General features: G+C 60.3%; 2 protein-coding genes across 3 annotated transcripts; both read left to right on the top strand.

Annotated features, from left to right (window-relative positions):
* The first annotated feature begins 1,419 nt into the window (after nt 1-1,419).
* Nucleotides 1,420-25,542, top strand: SEC14L2 (SEC14 like lipid binding 2). Of its 2 annotated transcripts, none has more exons than XM_084867973.1 (12): nt 1,420-1,868; nt 5,060-5,135; nt 10,738-10,781; nt 11,808-11,867; nt 12,091-12,279; nt 13,258-13,353; nt 13,505-13,565; nt 13,946-14,029; nt 18,961-19,067; nt 19,166-19,305; nt 19,455-19,628; nt 24,744-25,542. In XM_084867973.1, exons 1-12 carry the CDS (start codon nt 1,815-1,817, stop codon nt 24,793-24,795), a joined length of 1,137 nt encoding a protein of 378 aa, XP_084724099.1. In that variant the 5' UTR covers nt 1,420-1,814; the 3' UTR covers nt 24,796-25,542. The 2 variants fall into 2 exon arrangements, with proteins under 2 accessions (XP_084724099.1, XP_084724098.1); XM_084867972.1 differs by having other exon boundaries at nt 1,430-1,868; nt 19,455-19,624; nt 24,015-25,542.
* On the top strand, nt 15,596-18,642 carry LOC311613738 (uncharacterized protein). The gene is made up of 3 exons (XM_084867974.1): nt 15,596-17,378; nt 17,441-17,487; nt 17,671-18,642. The coding sequence occupies exons 1-3, from the start codon at nt 16,784-16,786 to the stop codon at nt 17,980-17,982; spliced, it is 954 nt and encodes a 317-aa protein (XP_084724100.1). The 5' UTR covers nt 15,596-16,783; the 3' UTR covers nt 17,983-18,642.

Here is a 25,542-nt window from a genome sequence, read left to right as displayed (position 1 = left end):
GAACATCATCCTAACAATCCAATTCCTGAATTTCCTGGTGAATTTCTTGTGGCTCCATTTCTTTCAGAATCAGTGGACCAAATCTCTCATGTTTAGCCTAGGGGGGGGGCCTTATTTTCGGGGGGGATGCCTTATATTTCACTCAGAAGGAAACCTGTAAGTAGGTCTTATTTTTGGAGGATGTTTTATTTTCGGGGAAACACGGTAGGTAGGAGTGGGGAGGGCTGTGGGGCTCAGAGAGGAGGGTCTGTGACTGGGGTATATGGCAGGACAGTCAGACCTGTAGCTACACACGGGAACCCCCAGCTCCGACCCCCGGGTGTAAGGAGGGGAGGAGGGGTGGAAGCAGATAAGCTGATAGCAAGCTTCACGTCACTGGGCCGTGACTTTCCCGTTTTTATTTATTGTACAAGGATTTCAGAGAGGAAGGGGGAGGGAGAGAGAGACAGAAACGCCCATGATGAGAGAGAATCATGGATCGGCCGCCTCCTGCACGGCCCACACTGGAGAGTGAGCCCGAAACACGGGTATGAGCCCCGACCGGGGGCCAGAGGTCGGCAAACTCATCCGTCCACAGAGCCAACTATCAACAGCACAACGACTGACGTTTCTTTGGAGAGCCACGTTTTTCAAACTTAAACTTCTTCTAGCGCTCCTTCTTCAACATAGACTAGCCCAGGCCGTGGTATTCTGTGGAAGAGCCACACTCAAGGGGCCAAAGAGCCGCAGGTGGCTAGCGAGACGCGGTCTGCCGACCGCTGTCCTGGGCCATAGGTTCAACGCTCAACCACTGAGCCGCAACGGCTGGCCAGGCGGCCCAAGACTTCCTTCCTTCTTGTCCACCCTGCACCCTCCCCACACCCCAAGCCCCCACCCACCACCCCACCACACCCATCCCTGCGGGTGGTGGGAGGCTGTGCGGGGCAGCGCGGGAGTGATCCCCAGGGAGAGCCTGTGCACGGCCTGCCCTCAGCTCCCTTACCCGCTCCTGCCCATGGCAGGTCCAGCCCGTCCGCCTCCCCGGAGCGGATGGAGGAGCTCGGACCCAGACAGGTGACGCGGCCTGGGCTCAGCGTGAGGATGTAGAACTCGAACCCGGCCTCGGCAGCATTCCCCCGTGCTGGCCGAGGGTGCGAGCCGCTCAGGGACAGCTCGCAAAGTGCCTGCCGGGAGGGTCAGGTCCGGGGTGGGCAGAGTGACCGAGACGAGGTCCTTCCTCGGTCCCTCGGCCTGCCTGACCCGCGGGAGGAGGGGGGCCTATGAGGACCAGCCCCCCCTGCCCCTCTCCCCCCCTCCGCCCCGCTCCCTGCCCCCCTCGCCCCCCCCCCCCCCCCCCCCCCCCCCCCGTCAGCCAGGGAGGCCAGTCAGGGTGACCTGATCCCTCCACCCCTCCCCTAGTGGCACCCCAGGCAAGCTCCCTGCGTCTGGGGTCAGGGGGAGAAGGAGAGATCCTGTGCCACGGAGTCCGTTAGACAGAACGCAGACGGGGAAACTGAGGCCCCGGAGCTCAGGTGTCAGCCCCCGGGCCACACCGCGAGCTGGAGATAAACCCCGGACTGGAATCCAGACTTCCTGCTCCTCCGGGGCCCTCTGGCCTGGGCTTGGCCGGGGCGCTCCTGCTGGCCGCCCGCCCGCCGACCTCAGGAGGGCGAAGGGGAGTCCGAGCATCCCCCGGGCCGCCCCTGGGGATCCTTTAAAAGGCGGGGCTTGGCGGCCGGCCAGCGGCCCCGGCTAAAGGCTGGGACGCCGTGACTCCGACAGCAGAGCCAGCCGAGCTCCATCCCGCAGCCGCCGCCGAGCCGACCGGAGCCACGATGAGCGGGAGAGTCGGCGACCTGAGCCCCAAGCAGGAGGAGGCTCTGGCCAAGGTGAGCCCATCCGGGCCGGCCCTGCCCCGGGGGGCCCCGTCCCTCCGTCCCCTGCGAGCCCGGGAGCTCCATCCTCGGTCCCAGGCGGGCGGCAGCGGCAGCGGCAGCGGGAGACACCTGGGGCCCGCGGGCACCCCCGCCCGGCCGCCCGCCCGCCCGCCGAGGGGCCCCGGGGGAGTCGGCGCACCCCGGCCGGCCCCAGCCCCCGCGAGCCCCCCGGGGTGCCACCTGGGGGGACGGCTGGCCCGGAAGCCCGGGAGGCGGCTGGGGCACAAAGGCGACATTCATCCCGGGACTGGCAGCCGGGCGGGCCGGGAGCCGGCCCCGGCTCCGAGCGTTTCCGGGAGCGTTTCCTGCGGCCGGGCAGGGGCCCCGATGGGAAGGGCCCCGGGCAGCTCCCAGGGTGGCCCCCGGCCCGGGGTCCGCGTCCCCGGTGACCGAGGGCCAGCCCGCCCGTCCTGCGTGTCCGTCCTGCGTGTCCGTCCTGCGTGTCCGTGACGGGCCGGGAGGAGGCTGGACCAGAGGCCGGGCGGGCGGGGGGGTCTGGGATCCCCGCCGTGACTCAGGGGTTGGGGTTCCCGGGGGGCCGGTCCTCTGAGGCTGGGCGGCATCCCGCCCGCCCGCCGGGGACCTGGTCCGAGGCTCTCTCTCTTCCCGGCCTGGCTCTGCCCTGGCACCTGGGCAGAGGGCAACCCCTCCCCTCCCCACCTCCTGAACCTCCATGTACCTGTCGCGGGGTGGGGGGGGTGGGGGGGAGGTTCGCTGTTCTTTTTCCTTTTCTTTTTCTTCTTCTTCTTCTTCTTCTTCTTCTTCTTCTTCTTCTTCTTCTTCTTCTTCTTCTTCTTAATGTTTTTAGTGATGTCAGAGAGGAAGGGAGAGGGAAAGAGACATAGGAACATCAGTGATGCAAGAGAATCACAGATCAGCTGCCCTCCTGCACGCCCCCCACTGGGGATGGAGCCTGAGACCCCTGGGCATGTGCCCTTGACCGGAATTGAACCTGGGACCCTTCAGACCACAGGCTGGCGCTCTATCCACTGAGCCACACCGGCTAGGGCCGTGGTCGGCAAACCGCGGCTCACGAGCCACATGCGGCTCTTTGGCCCCCCGGAGTGTTTAGCAAAGGCCAGCTTAGGAGTACCCTCCTTAAGTTAATAACAATTTTTTAAAATATATTTTATTGATTTTTTTTTTTTACAGAGAGGAAGGGAGAGGGATAGAGAGTTAGAAACATGGATGAGAGAGAAACATCGATCAGCTGCCTCCTGCACACCCGCTAGTGGGAATGTGCCCGCAACCAAGGCACATGCCCTTGACCGGAATCGAACCCGGGACCCTTCCGTCCGCAGGCCGACGCTCTGTCCACTGAGCCAAACCGGTTCTGGCAATAACAATTTTTTAAGTTTAAAAAATGTGGCTCTCCAAAGAAATGTCGATAGTTGTCCTGTTGATATTTGGCTCTGTTGCCTCATGAGTTTGCTGACCCTGGGCTAGGGCCAGGGTGGCTGTTCTTGGAGCCAGGAGGGCCGATGGGGCCTGGTCTCAGGGTCTCTGCAGGCTCCGTGGCCGGGCACGGTGAGGGGAACAGGGGCCGAGGCAGGGCCCAGGAAGGCTTTGGACAGCCGGGCCGCCCCCTCCCCGGGAGGCTGGAAAGGAAGGTTCTGGGTGGTCCTGCCGACGGGCAGGGGAAGCCGGGCAGACAGGGGATTCGGTGAGGTGGTGATTTCACTGGGACGGGGGCCAGGGAGGGTCCTGGGTCGGCGGTGGCTTCGTGCCCGGGGCCCTGGCTGAGCGGGGCAGCCGCGGGGGGATGGGTGGCCTGCGTCCTGGGCTGCCCCGGGCCAGGGGCAGAGGTGGCGGGCCTCATTGGCCCCTCGGCGGCTGCCCCGGGGTCAGGGACAGGGGGCGGTGACTGCCGGGAGCGTTGGGCTGGGGAGGGCGGGCAGCAGGTGTGCTCACACACGGGGTGGCGAACCGTTGGAAGGGGGCGTGGCCAGGCCTTGGGGTCACTGTCCAGGTTCCCGTGTGACACTCCCTGCACCTTCCCACCGTCCTGGCTTCCCTCTGGACTGTTCCCTCCTCCCTCCTCCCATGGCCTTCGATGTCCTTCAAGACCAGCTCAAATGCCATTTTTAAAAAATATTTTTTTATTGCCCTGACCGGTTTGGCTCAGTGGATACAGCGTCGGCCTGCGGACTGAAGGGCCCCAGGTTCAATTCCCGTCAAGGGCATGTACCTTGGTGCGAGCACATCCCCAGTGGGGGGTGTGCAGGAGGCAGCTGATCGATGTTTCTCTCTCATCGATGTTTCTGACTCTCTCTTCCTCTCCGTAAAAAATCAATAAAAAAAAAATCTATTTAAAAAAATAGATTTTTTTTTTATTGATTTCAGAGAGGAAGGAAGAGGGAGAGAGAGACAGAAACATCCATGTTTGAGAGGCAATCACCGATCGGCTGCCTCCTGCACACCCCCCCCCACCCGACCCCCATGGGGCACCCGGGTATGTACCCTCACCAGGACTCGAACCTGGACCTCCTGGTTCATAGGTCAGCGCTCAACCACTGAGCCACGCCAACTGGGCTCAAATGCCATTAAAAAAAGAAAAGAAGAAGAAGCCATGTGAGACCCCCTGTTGCTGGCTGTGGTCAGAATCAGAATCAAACTCCCCTTTCCCTCTCCTCTGCCCAGAACATTGCTCTCCCTCCATTGCTTAGTGGGGTTTGGGGCGTTTTTGGGGGGACAGGCATGCCCTGGCCTCCGACAGACCCGGGTTGCGTCCAGCTCTGCTGCTTCACCTTGGGCATGTTTCTGAACCTCTCTGAGCTCCGACCCCCTCCTCTGTCCAATGGGGACAGTAATACTTCCCGACAAGACAAGTGCCGAGCTCAGCGCCGGGCACGTGGGGGCACCTGGCCAGACGCCACCGCCCCACTCCGTGGAGGGGGGACCGGCTCGCAGCCAGGCAGGCCCAGGGTCTCCCTCCCTCCCCCCCCCTCCCGCTGCCCGGCTCCCTCCGGCAGGGCAGACAGAGTGCCCGTGCAGCCCCAATGCTCAGCCAGCGCCTGCCGAGTTGGCTTGGGGTGAAGGGGGATGGGGGGCAGGAGGGGAGAGGCCAGCAAAGCCCGGGTGGAGAGTCCTGGGCAGAGGGCAGCGGGCGGGACCTGCCCCTCACCCCGTGCCTCTCCCTGCAGTTTCGGGAGAATGTCCGGGACGTGCTGCCCACCCTGCCGGACCCAGACGACCATTTCCTGCTGCGCTGGCTCCGAGGTGAGGGGTGAGGGGCTGCGGGGGGGGGGGTGCTGGGGCAGGGCTCCTTCGGGGTCACGCCATAGCACCGTCCGGAAACCCCGGGCCTGCCTGGCGATCTGAGGACCCGGAGTCGCCAACCCTCAGGGGCAAAAGGGCCCCTGGCAGTTACATAACCTCCCCCTCCTCCTGGAGAGATAACAGGAGGCTCAGAGAGGTGAGGTAACTCGCCCCACGCCACACAGCACTTGAACTGCCGGCCAAGATTGCAAAGAGTGGGGACGAGAGCCCCGCTGGCTGAGTCCCAGCCCAGCGCCCTCCCATCCCGCTGCCGCTGGGCTCTCGGCTCGGGAAAGGCCCAGGCGTGTGGGACGGGGGAGGCGGAGGCAGGCTTGGAACCAGGGTCCCCCCGGCGCCTGGGAGAGGCCGGGCCCCTCGGTGGCCTGTTGGGGGCAGGCCTCCCAGCTGCGACCAGCTGGGAGGTGGGGGCCATGGGGAGACTCGGCCTGAACCACGTGGGCACCAGAGTCCCGAGTGCCAATTCTCCTCCGGCTCCAGCCGGGCTGTGGCCCCCGGGCCAGGGGTGAGCCTCTGCCCTCGGGCCCCCCCCCACCCGCCCCCGGGACAGCAGGACGAGACAGGGCTCCCTGCCCATGTAGCATGTGACGTGGCAGAGCTCTGAGCACTGGGGTCAAACTCAACCCCCACGCTAACGCCTGACATCCTTCTGTTCGTGACCCTCCCCTCTTCTGAGATTCCAGTCCCCTGCCTTCTTTTTTTTCTTCTTTAAAAAAAAAAAATATATATATATATATATATATATATATATATATATATATATATATATATATTTTATTGATTATTATTTTTTTTTACAGAGAGGAAGGGAGAGGGAGAGAAAGTTAGAAACATCAATGAGAGAGAAGCATCGATCAGTTGCCTCCTGCACACACACACACACACACACACACACACACACACCCGGGGATGTGCCGGCAACGAAGGTACATGCCCTTGACCGGAATTGAACCTGGGACCCTTCAGTCCGCAGGCTGACGCTCTATCCACTGAGCCAAACCGGTTTTGGTGAGTCACCTGCCTTTCTCTCTGGCTCTTGTGACACTTTTTTCCCCCATGTTTTTTTTTAAAAAATATATTTTTATTGATGTCAGAGAGGAAGGAAAAGGGAGAGAGAGAGAGAGAAACATCACTGATGAGAGAGACTCACGAATCGGCTGCCTCCTGTTCGCCCGAAAGCTGGGCCTGTGCCCTGACCAGGAATGGAGCCGGGACCTCCTGGGTTCATAGGTCGATGCTCCGTCACTGAGCCACACCGGCTTGGCGCACTCCCCCCCGCCTTCCGTCTTTTTAGAAACTTTATTACGAGACATAAACATGATAGAGAATAAATTCCACTTTCTTTAGATTAGCAGAGATTAGGTTGTGATGTGGGACCATAGTTCAAAAATTAAAGTACAAATCAGGCCTGATTGTTTATCTGTAGATACAGGACAATCAGAGTGCCCCACGCACCCCAGCCGGTGTCTGCAGAGTTCACACCGCACCCCCACATGCACACACACACACACACACACACACGCACAGTCTCGGGCAGGTGAGGAGCTGGGTTTCCCGTTTCTGTGCAGACACGGAACAGACTGGCGCACGTTCCGAGAAACCACTTGCAGGCGCCCCGGGGCAGGGGCAGCCGGGAGAGCCAGCCACGTGGGGCCCTGCACCCCGGGAAGTGCCACTTGCCCTTTCCTCCCCACAAACACTGCACACCCACAGCCCCCGCCCGCCTGGGCCGGCAGTTAGCTCACTGAAGGGTAGGTGGAGAGAGTGAAAAACCAGCCCGGCCTTAAAGGGCCAGCTGTCAGATCCGCCAACCAACTACCCAACTGCTGCTAGGTGGAGCAGTGTGGTTTCAGAGAGCTGTGAACAGCAAGGCAGCTCTCTCTCTCTCTCTCTCTTTAAAATATACTTTTATTGCCGAAACCGGAGTGGCTCAGTGGATAGAGCTTCGGCCTGCAGACTGAAGGGCCCCGGGTTTGATTCCAGGTCAAGGGCATGTACCTTGGTTGTGGGCACATCCCCAATGGGGAGTGTGCAAGAGGCAGCTGATCGATGATTCTTTCTCATTGATGTTTCTAACTCTCTATCCCTTTCCCTTCCTCTCTGTAAAAAAAATCAATAAAATATATTAAAAAATATTTAAAATATACTTTTATTGATTTCAGAGAGAGGGAGAGGGAGATTAAAAACATCAATGATGAGAGAGAATCATGGATCGGCTGCCTCTTGCACGCCCCTCCACTGGGGATGAAGTCCACAGCCCAGGCACGTGCCCTCGACTGGAATGGAACCCGGGGCCCTTCAGTCCGCAGGCTGATGCTCTGTCCACTGAGCCACACCAGCCAGGGCGCTCTCTTTGATCTAAGAGGAGGTCAGCCTGGGTTCCTGCCCCTGGTCTCCCAGGCGCCCCCAGCTCCCCAGGCCCGGGTGCGCCTCTCCCTTTGCAGGATCATGGCAGAGGGTGGTCGCTCACCCTGGGGCTCAGAGAGGGGAGGACACTCACCCGAAGGCACACAGCTCATGTGAGGCAGAATCGGGGCAGAGACCAGTGTCCTCTCCAGGACAGAGGAGGCACCTCCTCAGGCTCATTGGTGCCGCCTCCCCTCTCCCGGGCCGGGAGCTCAGGCTGGGCAGACGCTGCTGTGAATTTCAATCAGGGTTTCTGCTGCCTCTCGCTCTCTCTCTCTCTTTTAGACACTTTCCCCTCCCCCCCCTTTGGTTCTAAAGGGAGCCTCTGCGAGGTGCAGGCCCGTGGCGTGGCTCCTCCTAACCCAGGTGTGAGCGGGGCTCCCTCCTCCCCCTCCCCCCTGGTGTCCCCCTGGCCGCGGGCCCCAGAGCAGACACAGGGCAGCCGGCCCGGCCCTCCAGCGGGCAGAGTCAGGTGGCAAATAAACACAAGGAAGTGGTGGCGCCCTCGGAGATGGCAGCGCAGGTCTGAGCCGCCTGGTTTCCCAGGCCTGGGGGGCGTGGTCGCAGGAGAAACCGGGATGGTGGCTCCTGGGTGGGCCTCTCAGGCAGGGCCCTGAGCCACGCTTTTTTATTTTTATTTATTTATTTTTTATTTTTTTATTTTTTTTTTCATATTTTATTGATTTTCTTACAGAGAGGAAGGGAGAGAGAGAGAGAGCTAGAAACATCGATGAGAGAGAAACATCGACCAGCTGCCTCCTGCACACCCCCACTGGGGATGTGCCCGCAACCAAGGTACATGCCTGTGGCCGGAATCGAACCTGGGACCTTCCAGTCCGCAGACCGACGCTCTAGCGCTGAGCCAAACCGGTTTCGGCCTTGAGCCACGCTTTTTACACTTCTTCTTTTATTTTTATCACCTTTTAAAAATGTGTATATATATATATATGTGACTCCTCACCAAAGGAAACTTTTCCATTGATTTTTTTTTTTTTTTTTTGAGAGAGTGGAAGGGAGACGGAGAGAGACGCAGGGAGAGAAACATCAATGTGAGAGAGACGCATCCATGGGTTGCCTCCCACACGCACCCCGACCAGCAGGGCCGGGGAATCGCACCCTGCCGCCGAGGGACGTGCCCTTGACCGGAATTGAACCCGGGACCCTGCAGTCTTCGGGCCGACGCTCTATCCACGGAGCCACACCGGCCAGGGCCCACGCCACACTCTGCGCTGCCCGCCCCTGGCCAGGGCCGCAGGAGCCCCCGAGGGCCTGACTCAGCAGGAGCGGGGGAGGGACTGGGCCCGGGGCAGCGGAGGGAGGGCCCGAAGCCCCTGGAAGTTGGACCCGGGCCGATAAGGGCTCCCCAGATAAGGGGGCTCACAGTCCACACCACTCCTGTTCGCCGGGGAGATAAGGTCTCCCCTCGCAGTGAGGGGTGTGCCTCCTCCTCCTCCTCCTCGGGAGGATCCCCGCGCCCACCTGCTCCCCATCGCGATAGCAGATCGCCTCGTATCTTCTCATCAGAGGATCCCGTCGGGGAAGCGCAGTCTCTGGTTCAAGGTCAGGCAGGGGTGGGGAGAGACTGAGAGGCAACCTCTAAGGGCCGCCCCCTGCTGCCACGCTGGCACCTAACGGGCCGTCCGGAGCGAGGGCTGTCAGTTCTGCACACGTGTGTCCAGCGCGGATGGAAGGCGGGGTGCGGGCCAGGCCTCCCGGGGTACGCTGAGTGCCCTGAATGTCACGGGAACAGTCAGGGAATATGCGTGGGAACCTCTGCGAGCAGCGCTTAAAGAACCAGAGAGCAGCCGAAACCGGTGTGGCTCAGTGGGTAGAGCGTCGGCCAGGGGACTGAAGGGTCCCAGGTTTGATTCCAGTCAAGGGCATGTACCTTGGTTGCGGGCACATCCCCAGTGGGGGGTGTGCAGGAGGCAGCTGACCAATGTTTCTCATTGATGTTTCTAACTCTCTATCCTTCTCCTTTCCTCTCTGTAAAAAATCAATAATAAAAAAAAAAAAAAAAAAAAAAAAAAAAAAACCAGAGAGCAGTCAGGCCGATGTGCTCAGTGGTTGAGTGTCAACCTACGAACCAGGAGGTCACAGTTAGATTCCCGGTCAGGGCACATTCCCAGGTTGTGGGCTCGATCCCCAGTGTGGGGCGTGCAGGAGGCAGCCTGTCAATGATTCTTTCTCATCATTGAAGTTTCTCTCTTTCTCTCCCTCTCTCTTACTCTCTGAAACTAATAAAATATATATATATATATATATATATATATATATATATATATATATATATTTATTTATTTTATTTTTATTTTTATTTTTTTTAAAAAAGAAAAGGACCAGCCCTGGTTAGTTTTGCTCAGTGGATAGAGCATCGGCCTGCAGGTTGAAGGGTCCCGGGTTCGATTCCGGTCAAGGGCACATGCCCCAGGTTGCAGGCTTGATCCCCAGTGGGGGGCATGCAGGAGGCAGCTGATCCATGATTCTCTCTCATCTTTTTTAATATATATATATATGTATATATATATATTTTTTAATTGGTTTCAGAGAGGAAGTCAAGAGAGAGAGATGAAACATCCATGATGAGAGAGAACCATGGATCAGCTGCCTCCTGCACGCCCCACACTGGGGATCGAGCCTGCAACCTGGGCCTGTGCCCTGACCGGGAATCAAACCGTGACCTCCCGGTTCATAGGTCAACGCTCAGCCACGGAGCCACGCCGGCCGGCCAGTTCACCTTCGAACTGTGTGTGTGCCAGGCTCTCAGGACTGGGTGTCAGGCTGCGGAGAGATTACCGTGGTGTCGGGGGAAGGCCGCCTGATAAGGGAGTCCAGGGTCCACGCTCCCCGAGAGGAGATAAGACCCTCCGCCTGATCGCACCCCCTGGGGCTCAACGCTTTTGACCCCGACGCTGCAACGCTGCTCCCACGGGGCCCTGAACCTTGACCTTGCACTCCAGGGTCTGTGGTTCCTCTAGACGCCTCCAGGGAAGGTCCTCACGTGAGCTTGCACCTGCGGGTGATCTGAGAGCCAGCTGGGGTGTGGACGGAGAGGAGCTGGAATGGGGACAGGGAGGGGCTCCGTGCACCCCGACACCCAGCCTGCTGGCCTCACCCTGACCGCGTTTCCCTGTTACAGCGAGAAGCTTCGACCTGCAGAAGTCCGAGGCCATGCTGCGGAAGGTGAGTCCCACGTTTGCCTCCGTGTCTGCCCCTCGCGCTGGTGTAAACGTCTCCCGCCTGCCCCGCCCCCTCCGGCGCGGCCTGTGGCGGGACAGCTCTGAGTGCCAGCCGATCCCTCTGGGAAAAGTGCGTTTCCTTCTCCGCAAACACGGAGCCCTCCTGGGCCTGGGCCGGCCGGGGATGCGTGTTCTGCCCCGTTGCTTTCTTTTTTCTTTTTTAATATATTTTATTGATTTTTTACAGAGAGGAAGAGAGAGGGACAGAGAGTTAGAAGCATCGATGAGAGAGAGAGACATCGATCAGCTGCCTCTTGCACACTCCCCACTGGGGATGTGCCCGCAACCAAGGCACATGCCCTTGACCGGAATCGAACCCGGAACCTTTCAGTCCACAGGCCGACGCTCTATCCACTGAGCCAAACCGGTTTCGGCTGCCCGTTGCTTTCTCACGACGCACCCCTTCCTGCTGTCACCCACGATCTAGATGTCTGTTAAGAGGTCTCCCTGTCCTGCTTTCCCTTTTTTTTAAAAAAAAAAAGAAAACAGGAAATAAATATTTTTATTGATTTTAGAGAGGAAGGGGGAGGGAGAGAGAGATCAAGGATGAGAGAGAACCGTTGACCGGCTGCCTCCTGCACGTCCCATCCTGGGGATGGAGTCTGCCACCTGGGCATGTGCCCTGACAGGGAATCGCACTGGTGACCTCTCGCTTGCTGGGTCGACGTGCCGCTGCTGAGCCAGGCCAGGCTGGGCTCCCTTTTATAAAGCCCCGATGGTGCCCTCACCGGCTTAGCTCGGTGGATAGAGCGTTGGCCTGTGGACTGAGGGGTCCCAGGTTCAATTCCGGTCAAGGGCATGTACCTTTATTGCGGGCATATCCCCAGTAGGAGGTGTGTAGAAGGCAGCTGATCAATGTTTCTCTCCCATTGATGTTTCTGACTCTGTCCCTCTCCCTTTAAAAAATCAATAAAATATATTTTTTTAAAAAAACAAAATAAACAATAAAGCCCTGACTGTGTGTTGGCAGCACGTGGAGTTCCGGAAGCAGAAGGACATCGACAACGTCCTGACCTGGCAGCCACCAGAGGTGAGGACCGAGGCTCCTGGCCCGTGTCCTGGGTCTGCGGGCTGGACCCCCGGAGGAAGCTCTGGCCGTGCACGTGGGCCCCCGTGGTGCCCGGGATGGGTGTCCGGGGGCCCCCGGGGGCAGGCTGTGCAGGGAGAGCCTGGGGCACCCCGAGGGAGGCCGTGGGGAGCGGAGAAGGCGCCTGCCCCCGCCGGCTGACCGGCGCCTCCTCCTCTCCACCCAGGTGGTCCGGCTGTACCTGTCGGGGGGCATGTGCGGCTACGACAGGGAGGGCTCTCCCGTCTGGTACGACATCGTGGGGCCCCTGGACGCCCGCGGGCTGCTCCTCTCGGCCACCAAGCAGGACCTGCTCAAGACCAAGATGCGGGACTGCGAGCGGCTGGTGCAGGAGTGCCACAGCCAGACGGCCAAGGCGAGTGGGCGCGCCGATGGGGGACGGGCGGCTGGTCGGCCAGGCGGCCGCAGGGACGTCCCCCGGGGACTCACCCGCGGCTTCAGGGCGGAGGCCTGGCCTCTGGAGGGCCTGGGCCACCGACATTTCCAACGCTTCGGGACTGACCTATGTTGCCAAATTTTTATTTTTTCCGGGAAAGACTTAAAAATAATTTTTAAAAAATACATTTTATTGATTTTTTTTTACAGAGAGGAAGGGAGAGGGAGAGAGAGTTAGAAACATTGATAAGAGAGAAACATCGATCAGCTGCCTCCTGCATGCCTCCCACTGTGGATATGCTTGCAACCAAGCTACATGCCTTTGACCGGAATCGAACCTGGGACCTTTCAGTCCACAGGCCGACGTTCTATCCACTGAGCCAAGCTGGTTTTGGCTGTTTTGTTTTTAAATACATTTTTTATTGATTGCAGAGAGGTAGGGAGAGGGAGAAGCATCCACGATGAGAGAGAACCATTGGGTCAGCTGCCTCCTGCACGCCCCACCCTGGGGATCCAGCCGCCACCTGGGCATATGGCCCCCGACCGGGAATCGAACCGGGACCTCCTGGTTCACAGGTGGACGCTCAACCGCTGAGCCACGCGGGCCGGGCATGAGCTCTAGGCCTTTGGGGAAGGGAGACACCAAGCCCACTTGGTCTGGGGCAGAGGGGAGGCCTCCCTCCGCCCGGCACTGTGGCTAAGAGCAGCCGGACGGAGCCGGGCAGCACCAGTCCAGGCGGCGGGACGGCGCTGGGCGAAGGCCTCGCACGCCACTGCCGAGTGCCCGGCGGGGACGGCAGAGCCTGCAGAGGGAGCGGGGAGCAGCTGGGCAGGGCCCTGCCCGCACCCCCACATCCGGCTGCCGTGTGAGCTTGCGATGCCATCAGCATTGGCCCTGAGCCGGGTGGGCCCCGGGGGCGGGAGCCTGCGGTGACGTGGCGCCCCCTGTGCCCTGCAGCTGGGGAGGAGGATCGACAGCATCACCATGATCTACGACTGCGAGGGCCTGGGCCTCAAGCACCTCTGGAAGCCGGCCGTGGAGACCTACGGGGAGGTGAGGGGCAGGACGGGGGCGGGGTGGGGGGCGTGGGGTGGGGCATAGGGCAGTGGCCCCTCTGCTGGGATGCCCTGTGGGTGGGCGAGGCGATGGGAGCACAGGCGGCCCCGAGGTCTGCGCCCACAGGCACGCCGCTTTGTCCCCGCAGTTCCTGTGCATGGTGGAGGACAATTACCCCGAGACCCTGAAGCGCCTCTTTGTCATCAAAGGTAAGCGGGGGGCCTCCGCATGAGGAAGTGGGGGGCAGGATTGGAGAGTGACTCCTGGGAGCCGGAGCAGGGAAGTGGGGGGCCCTGGATTAGTGCAGGCGGCTGTCCAGGGTCCCCTCGGCGTTTAGGGTGCACCGGTGCCTCCCGGCCAGCCAGGGGGTAGGGCAGAGACCCACTGGACTCTGCCCGCCGTGCAGAGGGCGAAGCTGGCAATGGACGCGGTGCCCGCGCTGAGCCTCAGGCCCCGGGCAGCCACGTGGGCTCCAGGGCGCCGGGGCACGTGCAGGCCGACAGGGGCGCCCGGGGCGACGCTGTGGCGGACAGAGCGGGCTCCGCCTCCAGCCTCACTCCCGCCGTCTGTCTGTCGGCCTCTGTTCCAGCCCCCAAGCTGTTCCCCGTGGCCTTCAACCTGGTCAAGCCTTTCCTGAGTGAGGAGACGCGCAAGAAGATCCACGTCCTGGGAGGTGAGCGGCCGGACTCCCGGCTCCGCGGGCGGCCTGGGGCCCGGGCGCCCGGGGTGGCGTTAGAGGGGGGGCCTCTGCCACCGGGGCGGATGGTCCCGCTGCTGCTCTGGTGGCAGTGTGGCCCGGGAGCAGGCTGGGGCTGGGCTGGGGTCTTCATGTCCGTTTTCTCTCTCTTTTAAGCGTACTTTATCTCGTTATTGTTCATCCTCACCCGAGGATATTTTTTTCCATTGACTTTTACAGAGAGGGGGAGAGAAAGAGAGAGAGAGAGAAACATCGATGGGCTGCCTCCAGCACAGGGCCCAACCGGAGCCGTGGGACATGCCCTTGAACGGAATCGGACCCGGGACCCTTGAGTCCGTGGGCAGACACTCTATCCACTGGGCCAAACCGGCCAGGGCTTCACATCTGCTTCCATAAGAGCCTTTCTCTCAGACAGTGTAGCCCAGTGGTCGGCAGCCTCATTTGTCAGCAGAGCCAAATATCCACGGTACAAACAATTGGCGTTCCTTTGGAGAGCCAAATTTTTAAAAAATATATATATTTTATTGATTTTTTTGCAGAGAGGAAGAGAGAGGGATAGAGAGTTAGAAACATCGATGAGAGAGAATCATCGATCCGCTGCCTCTTGCACACCCCCTACTGGGGATGTGCCCGCAACCAAGGTACATGCCCTTGACCGGAATCGAACCTGGGACCTTTCAGTCCGCAGGCCGACGCTCTATCCACCGAGCCAAACCGGTTTCAGCTGGAGAGCCACATTTTTTAAACGTAAACTTATTCTAACGCCACTTCTTCAACATGGACCGCCCGAGCCACACTTGAGGGGCCAGAGAGCCGCCTGTGGCTCGAGAGCCGCGGTTTGCCGACCACGGGCCTAGGAGAAGGTGGTAGACTCAGCATCGTAGGTTCAAAGCTGAATGCCGCGCCAGGCATTGAGGCCGGGAGCTTACAGAGCAGCCGGGGGGAGAGACCTGGGGAGGAAGGATGACACAGCTGGAGGCGGCGCTCGCCGAGGCCCAGAGGAGGAGCCGCAGGTCACGGGAGCAGAGGTCCCCTGTAGCCGGGGGGCCGCCGGCGAGAGCCCTTACCGGGTGCCAGGCCCCGGACGAGGTGCCAGGGCTGCGAAGGTGAATTGGCCCCAGTCCCTGCGGCGCCCCAGGCCTCTGGGGGCGGGGAGTCACCGGGCCACTGGATCTGGGGAGGAGGTGAGGCCTGGAGCTCTAAGAGGAGCCGGGTGTTCCCGCAGAGGGAACAGCATTGGGCAAAGGCCTCGTGTCCCATGGCACCGGCAGCTTGGAGTGCAGGGCAGGGGACGAGGCTGAGGAGGGAACCGGAGGCCTGGGCTGGGGGGCTGGGCCGCGGCGCTGCAGGCCACGGAGTCCGAGGGGAGCACCGAGCAGGGAGCACCGAGCAGGGAGCACCGGGTCAGGTCTCCCACAGAGACCCTTCTGGCCCGGGAGATGGTGGAGGGCAGATGCCAGCTGGCCTCGGTGGCCACAGCCCAGGCGGCAGGTGTTGCGAGCCAGGGCCGGGGCACTGGGGGCGGCGGGGGCGGCGGGGAGAGGCGCGGAGGGCGGCCCGGGGCCTTCTCCGGGAAGTCACGCAGCGGAGCGCAGACCATGGGGCAGAGGAAGGAGGAAGGGGAACCGAGAATGACGGCCTCGTGTCTGGCGTGAGCTGTCTGCCCGGTGCGATCGCTCTGACGCAACGAGGTCAATGGAAGAAGGCGGGGGAAGAGTGAGCTGGAGGCTGAGATTCAGGAGAGTGTGAGAGCCCCGCCCGTGTGGCTCAGTGGGTGAGCATTGCCTATGAACCAGGCGGTCACGGTTGGAATCCCGGTCAAGGGCACCTGCCCGAGTTGCGGGCTCAGTCCCCAGTGTGGGGCCTGCAGGAGGCAGCCGATCCGTGACTCGCTCTCAATCACGGATGTTTCTCTCTCTCTCTCCCTCTCCCGTCCTCTCTGACATAAATTAAAAAAAAACACAAACATTAAAAAAACAAAAAAAGAGCTGAAACCGGTTTGGCTCAATGGATAGAGCATCAGTCTGCGGACTGAAAGGTTCCAGGTTCGATTCCGGTCAAGGGCATGCACCTTGGTTGCGGGCACATCCCCGGTGTGGGGCGTGCAGGAGGCAGCTGATCTGTGATTCGCTCTTATCGACGTTTCTAGCTCTCTATCCCTCTCTCTTCCTCTCTGTAAGAAATCAATAAAATATATTAGAGAGAGAGAGAGAGAGGGAGAGATACACACACTGGGATACTTGAGCCTGAAGCTGAGGGTGAGCTCCCGTCTGGGGCTGTGGGAGCCGCCCAAGGCAGGCAGCAGCGAGGAGCTGGAGGACAGAAGGCTGCCCCCCAGGAGAGCAGGCTGAGCGCTGGGGGCAGCCAAGCTGGAGGCAGCAGAGGGAGAGGAGCCCAGCGGGGAGACCGAGGCGCGATTGATCGATGGATTGATCGTGGAGGTGGACAGAGGAGCAGGTGGGCAGGGCTGGGGCTCGTAAGGAGGCAGGGGCACTCTGGGGCACTCAGGGCTCAGGGGGACCCCAGCAGCCAGGGTCCGGCCGGGAGCTGGTGTCGCCGGAGCAGGAAACGCGTGCGCGGACAAGGAAGGGACCAGAAGGACAGCTCGGGACCCGGCCGATCCGGGGAGCCTTGGGGCCACCTCTGGGCGTGGGCGTGGGCGTGGGCGTGGGCCACGGGCCCGGGCGGTTTCTCAATGTTCACCTTCAGGCGACACGTGGCCGGTGGAGAATGGCCAAGTGTGTGCCGGCGAGGCCGGGGCGGGGAGGCGGTCGGAAAGCCGGGGCTTCTGGGCTCTGGCCTGGGCTCTGCCTCTGGTCGCCTCAGTGCCTCTCCCTGCAGGACGGGAAGGGTCCCCCCACCCCATCCCCCTCTGCCCTGAGCTGGGGAAGACCTGCAGCAGCCCCCCAAGGCTCGGCGGTTCTGGCTTCCGGGCTGTCCACACACACACAAACACACACACACACACACAAACATACGCACACATACAAGCACACACACAAACACACACACAGACACACACACAAACGCACACATGCACACAAACACACACACACACACACACACACACACACACACACACACACCCGGGAGCATGAGACAGCCAGGCTTCCTGGCAGCCCGGTGTGGAGGAGGCGCAGTCTGTCCTCCCATCCGCACCTCACACCCTCTCCGCCAAGCCCGCCTGGGCCCAGGCCCGGGCTCTTCCCGGGGCGGGAAGACAGTCACTCAGGGCCAGCAGCACAGGTGGCATCGCCCCGAGACCACAGGGGCCGCTCGGACGCGGGCCCCGCCGTCCCCGGCTGCCAGGCCCCGGTCGGCCGCGGTGGGCGTCTGGGGGCCGAGGTGGGGAGTCCGGGGGCCGCGGGGGGCGTCCGGGGGCCGCAGTGGGCGTCCGGGGGCCGCGGTGGGGAGTCCGGGGGCCGCGGTGGGGAGTCTGGGGGCCGCGATAGGCGTCCGGGGGCCGTGGTGGGCGTCCGGGGGCCGCAGTGGGCGTCCGGGGGCCGCGGTGGGCGTCCGGGGGCCGCGGTGGGCGTCCGGGGGCCGCGGTGGGCGTCCGGGGGCCGCAGTGGGGAGTCCGGGGGCCGTGGGGGGCGTCCGGCGGCCGCGGTGGGGAGTCCGGCGGCCGCGGTGGGGAGTCCACGGGCTGCACCGTGACCCGGAGTGGCCCCGCCCTGCGGCTCCGGCGTCAGCGGGGACAGGTGCCGCTCTCACAATGTTGTTCTTGGCCGGTGCCCGGCGGACTTTGGGACGGCGGGCCGTGGGCCGCGGCATCGGTGGCCCTAGAGCCGCGGTCGGCAAACTCCCTCCCTCCCTCTCCCGTCCTCTCTGACATCAATGAAAAGAAACACATTAAAAAAAACAAGTCGGCAGAGCCAAAGAGCAGCAGGACGACGATCGACATTTCTCTGGAGAGCCACATTTTTTAAACGTAAACTGTCTAGGTAGATGGTGCGTTGTCATGAACTTGAAGAGGGCACTCCTAAGCCGGCCTTTGCTAAAAGCTCCAGGGGCCAAAGAGCCGCATGTGGCTCGCGAGCCGCAGTTTCCCGACCGCTGACCTAGCGTCAAACTTTCCTAGTCAGGAAAGGGCTTGGTCACAAAAAAAAAAAAAAAAGAGCCAATCATTGGCAGCTAAATGGTCTAAAAAAAAAACCAAACAAACCAGGAGCAGATGTGAAATCCGGGCTGGGGTCGCCCACGGGGATGCGTGCGCCACTCAGTCACAGCCGAGCACGCCGTGTGCACGAACGGGGGTGGGGCGGGGAGGTGCGCGGTGTGCCGCACAGGCTGTTCCCGCCCAGGGCGTGCCCTCCCTCCTGCTCTGTCCTCCCGGTCGCACTGCAGAGTGCACCCCTCCCCGGAGGAATGAGCCATCTCCCACGGGCGAGCCACCCGCTCACGGTCACTTCACGCCCACAGGACCTGGCCCGAGGCAGTGGGGACCCAGGCCCCTGACTCCGGGCAGGGCAGGGCAGGGCAGTCCTCAGCACCAGGGCAATGTGCTGTGGGCATGTGGGTGCTCCGAACGCCTGTGTTTTTTGGGGGATTGGGGGAGAGGACGGATGGTTGTGGACTTTTCCCTGCCTCTTTTTTTTTTAATTTTATCTTATTATATTTTATTGATTTTTTACAGAGAGGAAGAGAGAGGGATAGAGAGCTAGAAACATCAATGAGAGAGAATCATTGATCAGCTGCCTCCTGCACACCCCCTTACTGGGGATGTGCCTGCAACCAAGGCACATGCCCTTGTCCAGAATCGAACCCGGGACCCTCCGCAGGCCAACGCTCTATCCATTGAGCCAAACCGGTTTCAGCTTCCCTGCCTCTTTGGTGTAGAGTCTGTGGTGACTGTAGACTGTGGTGACCCTTCTCTCTCCTCCCTCCCCCCCTCCCTCCCCCGCCAGCAAACTGGAAGGAAGTTCTGCTGAAATACATCAGCGCCGACCAGGTGCCCGTGGAGTATGGGGGCACCATGACCGATCCCGATGGGAACCCCAAGTGCAAATCCAAGGTATGGGGGGCCCCCCCGAGGGGGGGCTGGAGGTGACCGGTGACCGGGCAGGCCGGCCCCCCACGCACACCCAGGCTCACCGCACGCTCCGTCTCCAGATCAACTGGGGGGGCGACATCCCCAAGACCTACTACGTGCGCGACCAGCTGAAGCAGCAGTACGAGCACAGCGTGCAGATCTCCCGCGCCTCCTCCCACCAAGTGGAGTACGAGATCCTCTTCCCCGGCTGCGTGCTCCGGTAGGCGGATTCCGGATCCTTCCTGGAGGGGAGGCCCGGCGGGTCCGGTGGGGAGCGGCCCCAGGGCGGGGATCCCCCCCCCCCCCCCCCGATTCCCCGATGGCGTCCTGAAAGGCGGCCGTCCCCCCACCCCCCACCCCCGCCCGCAGGTGGCAGTTCGCGTCGGAAGGCTCGGACATCGGCTTCGGCATCTTCCTGAAGACCAAGATGGGGGAGCGGCAGAAGGCGGGCGAGATGACCGAGGTGCTGCCCAACCAGAGGTACAACGCCCACCTGGTGCCCGAGGACGGCAGCCTCACCTGCAGCACCGCCGGCATCTGTAAGTGCCCCCATCCTGCCCGCCCGGGCGGCCCCTCTCTCCCCAGACACCGGGGCTCTCAGGCCGTTAGAGCTGCAGGTGGAACCCCCCTCCGAGAGACTCTCCCCCGCACAGGAAGGGAGACGGGGGCGCGGGCAGGTGGCCTGTCTTGCTCAATAGCGGAGTTCATGGCTGTTGACGGCAGGGTGGGACTCTCGCCCGGTCCTACCGGGTACCCGTGAGTCACAGGCCTGGGTGATGACAGGGACTGTTTCCTGTCTGCTCCAGGCCTAACTGGGATTGTGGCTGTGATCAGACATCTCTTGGGAATTCCTCCCCACACATCAGAGAGGCGGGACCGGCTGGCGGGGGGCAGGAGGGGGGAGCAGGGTCCGGGAAAGCCCGGCCTCGACCCCTCGGAGCGTCCCTGGCCTCCAGGGCACACAGCGGGTGGACGGGAAGTTGGACGCGGGAGGCGTAAGGATGGCAGGTGGGCGTTTGAGAAGGTATCGCACCTCGCTCAGCTTGGCGATATCGGTGAACATCCCCTTGGACTCGGCAATTCTACGCCTAGAAATTTATCTTAAAATATATTTTATTGTTTTGTGTTTTTTTTTTTACAGAGAGGAAGGGAGAGGGAGAGAAAGTTAGAAACATCGATGAGAGAGAAACATCGACCAGCTGCCTCCTGCACACCCCCCGCTGGAGATCAGGCCCGCAGCCCGGGCCTGTGCCCTGACTGGGAATCAAACCGTGACCGCCTGGTTCATAGGTTGATGCGCAACCACTGAGCCATGCCAGTTCTGGCTATTAATCTTTCTTAAATGTGTGTATAGCTCACATTTATTTCAATGTTTATTTAATATTAATTTATTAATATTAGAAGAGGCTGGGGTATTTAATTTAGAATGTTGGTGATGTTTTTTTGTTTGTTTGTTGTTGTTTTTTTTGTGTGTGTGTATGTGTGTGTGACCAGAAACATGCTGTAAGAAACTACACTGAATGGCCAGATGATGATGATCTCTGAAAGCATTATTATCTGGCCACTCAGTGTCTATCCTATAGAATAAAAGGCTAATATGCAAATTGTCCCCTTGACCGGGAGTTCGACCAGTAGGCAGGCCGGCCAACCGTCCATGTCCCCTTCCCCTGGCCAGGCTGGCCGGACCCCACCCATGCACAAATTCATGCACCGGGGCCCTAATATATATATATACATATATATATATATATATATATATATATATATATATATATATATATATATAAGCACTGAGTGACCAGATTATTATGCGTTCAGAGATCATCATCATCTGGCCACTCAGTGAATATCAATGCTATGTCTATAGCAGAACTGGTTTCCTGAAACGTTGTGTCAGAGCTCAGGGTTAGGCATGGAAAACCAGTGGGTTAACCCTGACAGCTAACTAGTCCTCCTCCAGCAAGTGACTCACCAACCTTCCCGGGCTTCCGTGTCCTGATGGCCGTGGTGGGGATCTGGCTCCCTCCCTCAGAGGGGCCCGTGATGGTTGCGTGTGACACGGTCGAAGTAGCTTAGCGTGATGCCTGGGACACGGCGGGCCCTCCACACGCCTCGGCCACCGCTGCCGGCATCAGGGCGGGACCTGGGGGAGGGAAGGGCCGTCCTGGAGACAGAGCCGTGGGCGGGAGGAGCCCTGGGCTCCCTCTCCATGGCAATGCCACCAGGGTCTCCGCCGGGCAGCTCTCCTGGCCTCGGTGCCTGTCTGTACACCGGCACCCCAACCTCAGGCTCTGTGTCCTCGCCCACATCCCGGTGGCTCCAGTCTCTGCCGCCACCTCCTCCCTGATGCTCTGTGCTGCGGCTCCCCCAGGAGGAGAGTCCTTGTCAGCGAGCAGCTGGGGCCCGGGCGGGAGCAGGCATAGACTGTACGTGAGCTTCAGCAAGAACAGGCTCGGCACCGGCCGGGATACGCCGTCCACAGAGCATATGTCACTGTACATAGACACTTGACTTTCTTTCTTTAAAAAAAACACACACACACCTTTTGGCTCAGTGGATAGAGCGTCAGTCTGCAGACTGAAAGGTCCCAGGTTCCATTCCGGTCAAGGGCATGTACATTGGTAGCGGGCACATCCCCAATAGGAGGTGTGCAGGAGGCAGCTGGTCCATGTTTCTCTCTCAGCGATGTTTCTAACTCTCTATCCTTCTCCCTTCCTCCTCTCCCTTCCTCTCTGTAAAAAATCAATAAAATATATTTTAATATATATATATTATTGATTTTTTACAGAGAGGGAGAGGGATAGATTTTTCCCCCTTTTTTATTTATTAAGGTATTATATGTGTATATTTGTTACCATTGACCCCCCCCCACTCCCATACATGCCCTCACCCCAGTGTTTTGCATCCATTGGTTATGCTTGTACGCACGCATACACGTCCTTCAGCTGCTCTCTCATCTCCCCGAGTCCTGTCCCTTTAGAAGCATCACGTGTCGCCATTAATACGCAGGACATGCACACACACGCATCCATTCACGCCTGTCATCCCGTGTATGACGGGAGGAATCTCCGACACTGTAACGCCTGTCACAGGGTCTGAGGAACGTTCCTTTCCTGCAAGAGCAGGCGTGTTCGGGATGGCAGGGCCCCACGGGAAAGCCTCCCTCTGGGACAGGCGCCCGGGCAGTATCCCCGGGGGCGCTGGGCGTGCAGGCTGTCAGAGCGGCAAAGGCCGAAGTCGTTTTGATAATCTGTATGAGCCCAGAGGTCACCAACGATTCGTCCTGTTCTGCAACTTTTACTTTTATTTTACTTATTTTTTTTTTTTGGCCGGAGGATAAACTGTGGACATCCCCCCCAGGCCCTTCGTAGGAGGACTGACTTCTTCCTCTTGCCATCAGTGTTTCACCACACGGGTTGCAATAGAAACCTTTGAAGCAGTTCTGCTTAGGACACTGGAGCTTTCCCACGCGCTCCGTCTCCCCAACGGGGGTGCCAGGCACACCTCCGCCCGGGTGTACTCCGGCGGGCACACACACGCCTGCTTCAGAGCGTCCGCACCGTCCACCTTCCGTCAGACACGGGCCGGGCCGGGCTGTCCCGGGCCCACGTCAGGCGGCCGTCCGGGCCGGAGGGGAATTCCGGTTCTGTCACTTCCCCGCCGTGTGACACAGTGACCTCCTGCTGTATGGGATGCAAGACGGGACTCATGCTGAACTCATGGTTGTTTTGAGAAATAGGGAAGTAGCACCTATCGGTCTCCAGCCCCGTGCTGACTCACAGAACGAGCAACCCTTACCTGCCTCCGATGGTTGTAACGACTGCTGCTGCTAGGAATGCTGCTCCTCACTTTTTAAATTTGATCTTTAAAAAATATATATATTTTATTGATTTTTTTTTTTTTTAACAAAGAGGAAGGGAGAGGGATAGAGTTAGAAACATCGATCAGCTGCCTCCTGAACACCCCCGATTGGGGATGTGCCCGCAACCAAGGTACATGCCCTTGACTGGAATCGAACCTGGGACCTTTCAGTCCGCAGGCCGACACTCTATCCACTGAGCCAAACCGGTTTTGGCTGCTCCTCACTTTTATTGATTGCAGAGAGGAAGGGAGAGGGAGTCAGAGACAGAAACATCCGCAATGAGAGAGAATCATCAATCTGCTGCCTCCTGCACAACCCCCCACTGGGGATCCAGCCCGCAACCCAGGCATGGGCCCCGTCCGGGAATCGAACCAGGACCTCCAGGTTCCAGGTCGAGGATCAAACCTCTGGGGCTCTACTCCTCACATTCAGGGCCCAGTTTAAGCTCTAACTCCTCTAAGAGGCCTCTCGCATAATTTCACTCCGCAGGGCGCTCTCTGTCCCCGCTTTATTGACTTTTTACAGAGAGGAAGGGAGAGGAACAGAGAGCTAGAAACATCGATGAGAGAGAAACATCGACCAGCTGACCGACGCTCTACCACTGAGCCAAACCGGCTTCGGCTCCGCTACATTTATTTTTATTTATTTTTTTGGCCAAAGGATAAGCTGTGGACATCCCCCCCCCCCTCCCCGCAGGCCCTTCCTAGGAGGACTAACTTCTTCCTCTTCCCACCAGTGTTTCTCCACACGGGTTGCAATAGAAACCTTCTAAGCCATTCCCCTTAGGACACTGGAGCTTTCCCACGCGTTCCGTCTCCCCAGCGGGAGATGCTTTTAGCGATTCTCTCTCTCTCACCTGGCACCTGGCCTGTGCTGGGGCACACCTTGTCCGTCCGGGTAGACGCCTTTGCAGGAGGCGAAGGGCCGCTGCGGACGCTGCCACCCTCCTCAGTGCCTGCCCCGTGGCCGTGCCTGGTCCGCGAAGCTCGCTGCTCCCCCCCTTCACACCCCCCTCCCCCCGCCCCCGCCAGGATGGCCTCAGTGTCCCGTTTTCTGCCTCCCCTCAGATGTCCTGCGGTTTGACAACACCTACAGCTACATCCACGCCAAGAAGGTCAGCTTCACCGTGGAGGTCCTGCTTCCGGACAAGGCTTCTGAGGAGAAGATCCAGCAGCTGGGGGCGGGCACCCCGAAGTAATGCCGCCCCCCGCCGCCGCCTCCGGCCTGGCCCCCCTCGGTGTCTCCCTGTCCGTCTCCATCCCCTGTCGCAGCCATGTTCCCAGGCGCCCCGAGGCCCAAAGGAACCGGGGCTGGAAGAAGGACCCCAGCTTGGATCTGGGGAGCTTTCATTTCAGGATTAGGAAGAGGGAGCCGAGCAGGAGGGGGGGATCTCTTGGCCTTTCAAGGGGCTGGGCACTGCGATGGGACCTGTTTGTCCTGAAAACGGTGCAGACAGCACCCACCTGTGACGGAAAGGGGGTCCCATGGGGTGGCGGCAGGGAAGACATCGGAAAAGGGGAGAGACTGAAACCGTAACATTTCCAGCGAGGCCAGCAGCAAGGGGAGAGGAACTTGCAACCAAATGAAGAATCCGTGTAAGCCTAGATCATAACGAGCAGCAGCAAGGAGTTGCTGGAGTCAGAGGCGCTTCCAAACTCTCTGTCACTGAGGCTGGGGTCTTGGGGTTCTTCCCCGACCCCCTCCTCCGGTCTCAGGAGGTGGCCCACCGTCTGCACAGAGTTTCCCACTCAGGGGTACACACAGGCAGGGCTTTCCCCCCACCTTGAGGACTTCAGCAACTCCGGGGCCTCTGCGGCTGCTGATTTAATTACTGATGATTGTCATTGATTCAGAGCTTCCGGGGACGGCGAGCTTGGGGACCCCGCCACTGTCCTCCGATGCAAACACAGGGCAGGGAATCACCTCCAGGGGTCCCAGCTCTGGGGAGGGAAGGGAGGCCCGGGGTGGGTGAGAGCCCTGAGGCTTCCAGCCTCCCACGGAGTAATGCTTCATATGTGGGGTGCCCACACAGAAATGGCAGGTGGGATCCAGACAGAACTCAGTGAGGGCATTTGTCAGTCCGAGCTCTTCCAAGGTGCCCGTCGACCCTCCCATCTCCGGGAGAGGTGTATGGCGGGTGCCATGGGCTCCTAGTGCCTGGTGGGCAGGCGGCCCAATGCAGGGCCAGCAGCATCTGGGAGAGCCAGGGGCTGGGGGCCGCCCCACACAAACAGCCTCGCAGGCCCTGGGCCCCTCCACCCTCGGCGGCCAGCAGGGATGGCCATGGGGCCGCTCAGCGACAGGGAGCTGGAGGGCAAGGACCCTCCGAGCAACCATAGCACTCATCCCAATCCTTCGTCCTGCAAACAAATGCAAACCAGGTCCTGGGCTGCAGAGAGGCACACGACACGGGAAGGCAGCCCTGCCTGGGGAGCTGGTCTGGCGAAGCGGGAGGGAGCAGCAGGAGGAGGGGGGCGGGGGTCCCCCTGAGCCCGCATGGGCCCCAGCCAGAGCCCTCAGGAGGACATCCCGACCTTGGTTTACAGCGCTCTGTTAGGGAAATTAACCAATGAATAAAAAGCAACGTTCAATGCA

The sequence above is a fragment of the Pipistrellus hanaki genome, assembly GCF_964339955.1.
Source record: "Pipistrellus hanaki genome assembly, chromosome: 19".
In the NCBI taxonomy this organism is placed as follows: Eukaryota; Metazoa; Chordata; class Mammalia; order Chiroptera; family Vespertilionidae; genus Pipistrellus; species Pipistrellus hanaki.
The sequence above is the reverse complement of the archived record's forward strand: the minus strand, read 5'-3'. Positions and strand labels throughout refer to the sequence as shown.

Bases quoted from the DNA above. Each gene is read 5' to 3' on its own strand.
- SEC14L2 (XM_084867972.1), top strand. From the start codon at position 1,815: ATGAGCGGGAGAGTCGGCGACCTGAGCCCCAAGCAGGAGGAGGCTCTG. The intron at 14,030-18,960 runs GTGAGCGGCCGG...CTCCCCCGCCAG, and splicing joins GAAGATCCACGTCCTGGGAG to CAAACTGGAAGGAAGTTCTG. The intron at 19,068-19,165 runs GTATGGGGGGCC...CTCCGTCTCCAG, and splicing joins ACCCCAAGTGCAAATCCAAG to ATCAACTGGGGGGGCGACAT.
- LOC311613738 (XM_084867974.1), top strand. From the start codon at position 16,784: ATGGCCAAGTGTGTGCCGGCGAGGCCGGGGCGGGGAGGCGGTCGGAAA. The intron at 17,379-17,440 runs GTGGGCGTCTGG...CGGGGGCCGCAG, and splicing joins CCAGGCCCCGGTCGGCCGCG to TGGGCGTCCGGGGGCCGCGG. The intron at 17,488-17,670 runs GTCTGGGGGCCG...CGCGGTGGGGAG, and splicing joins TCCGGGGGCCGCGGTGGGGA to TCCGGCGGCCGCGGTGGGGA.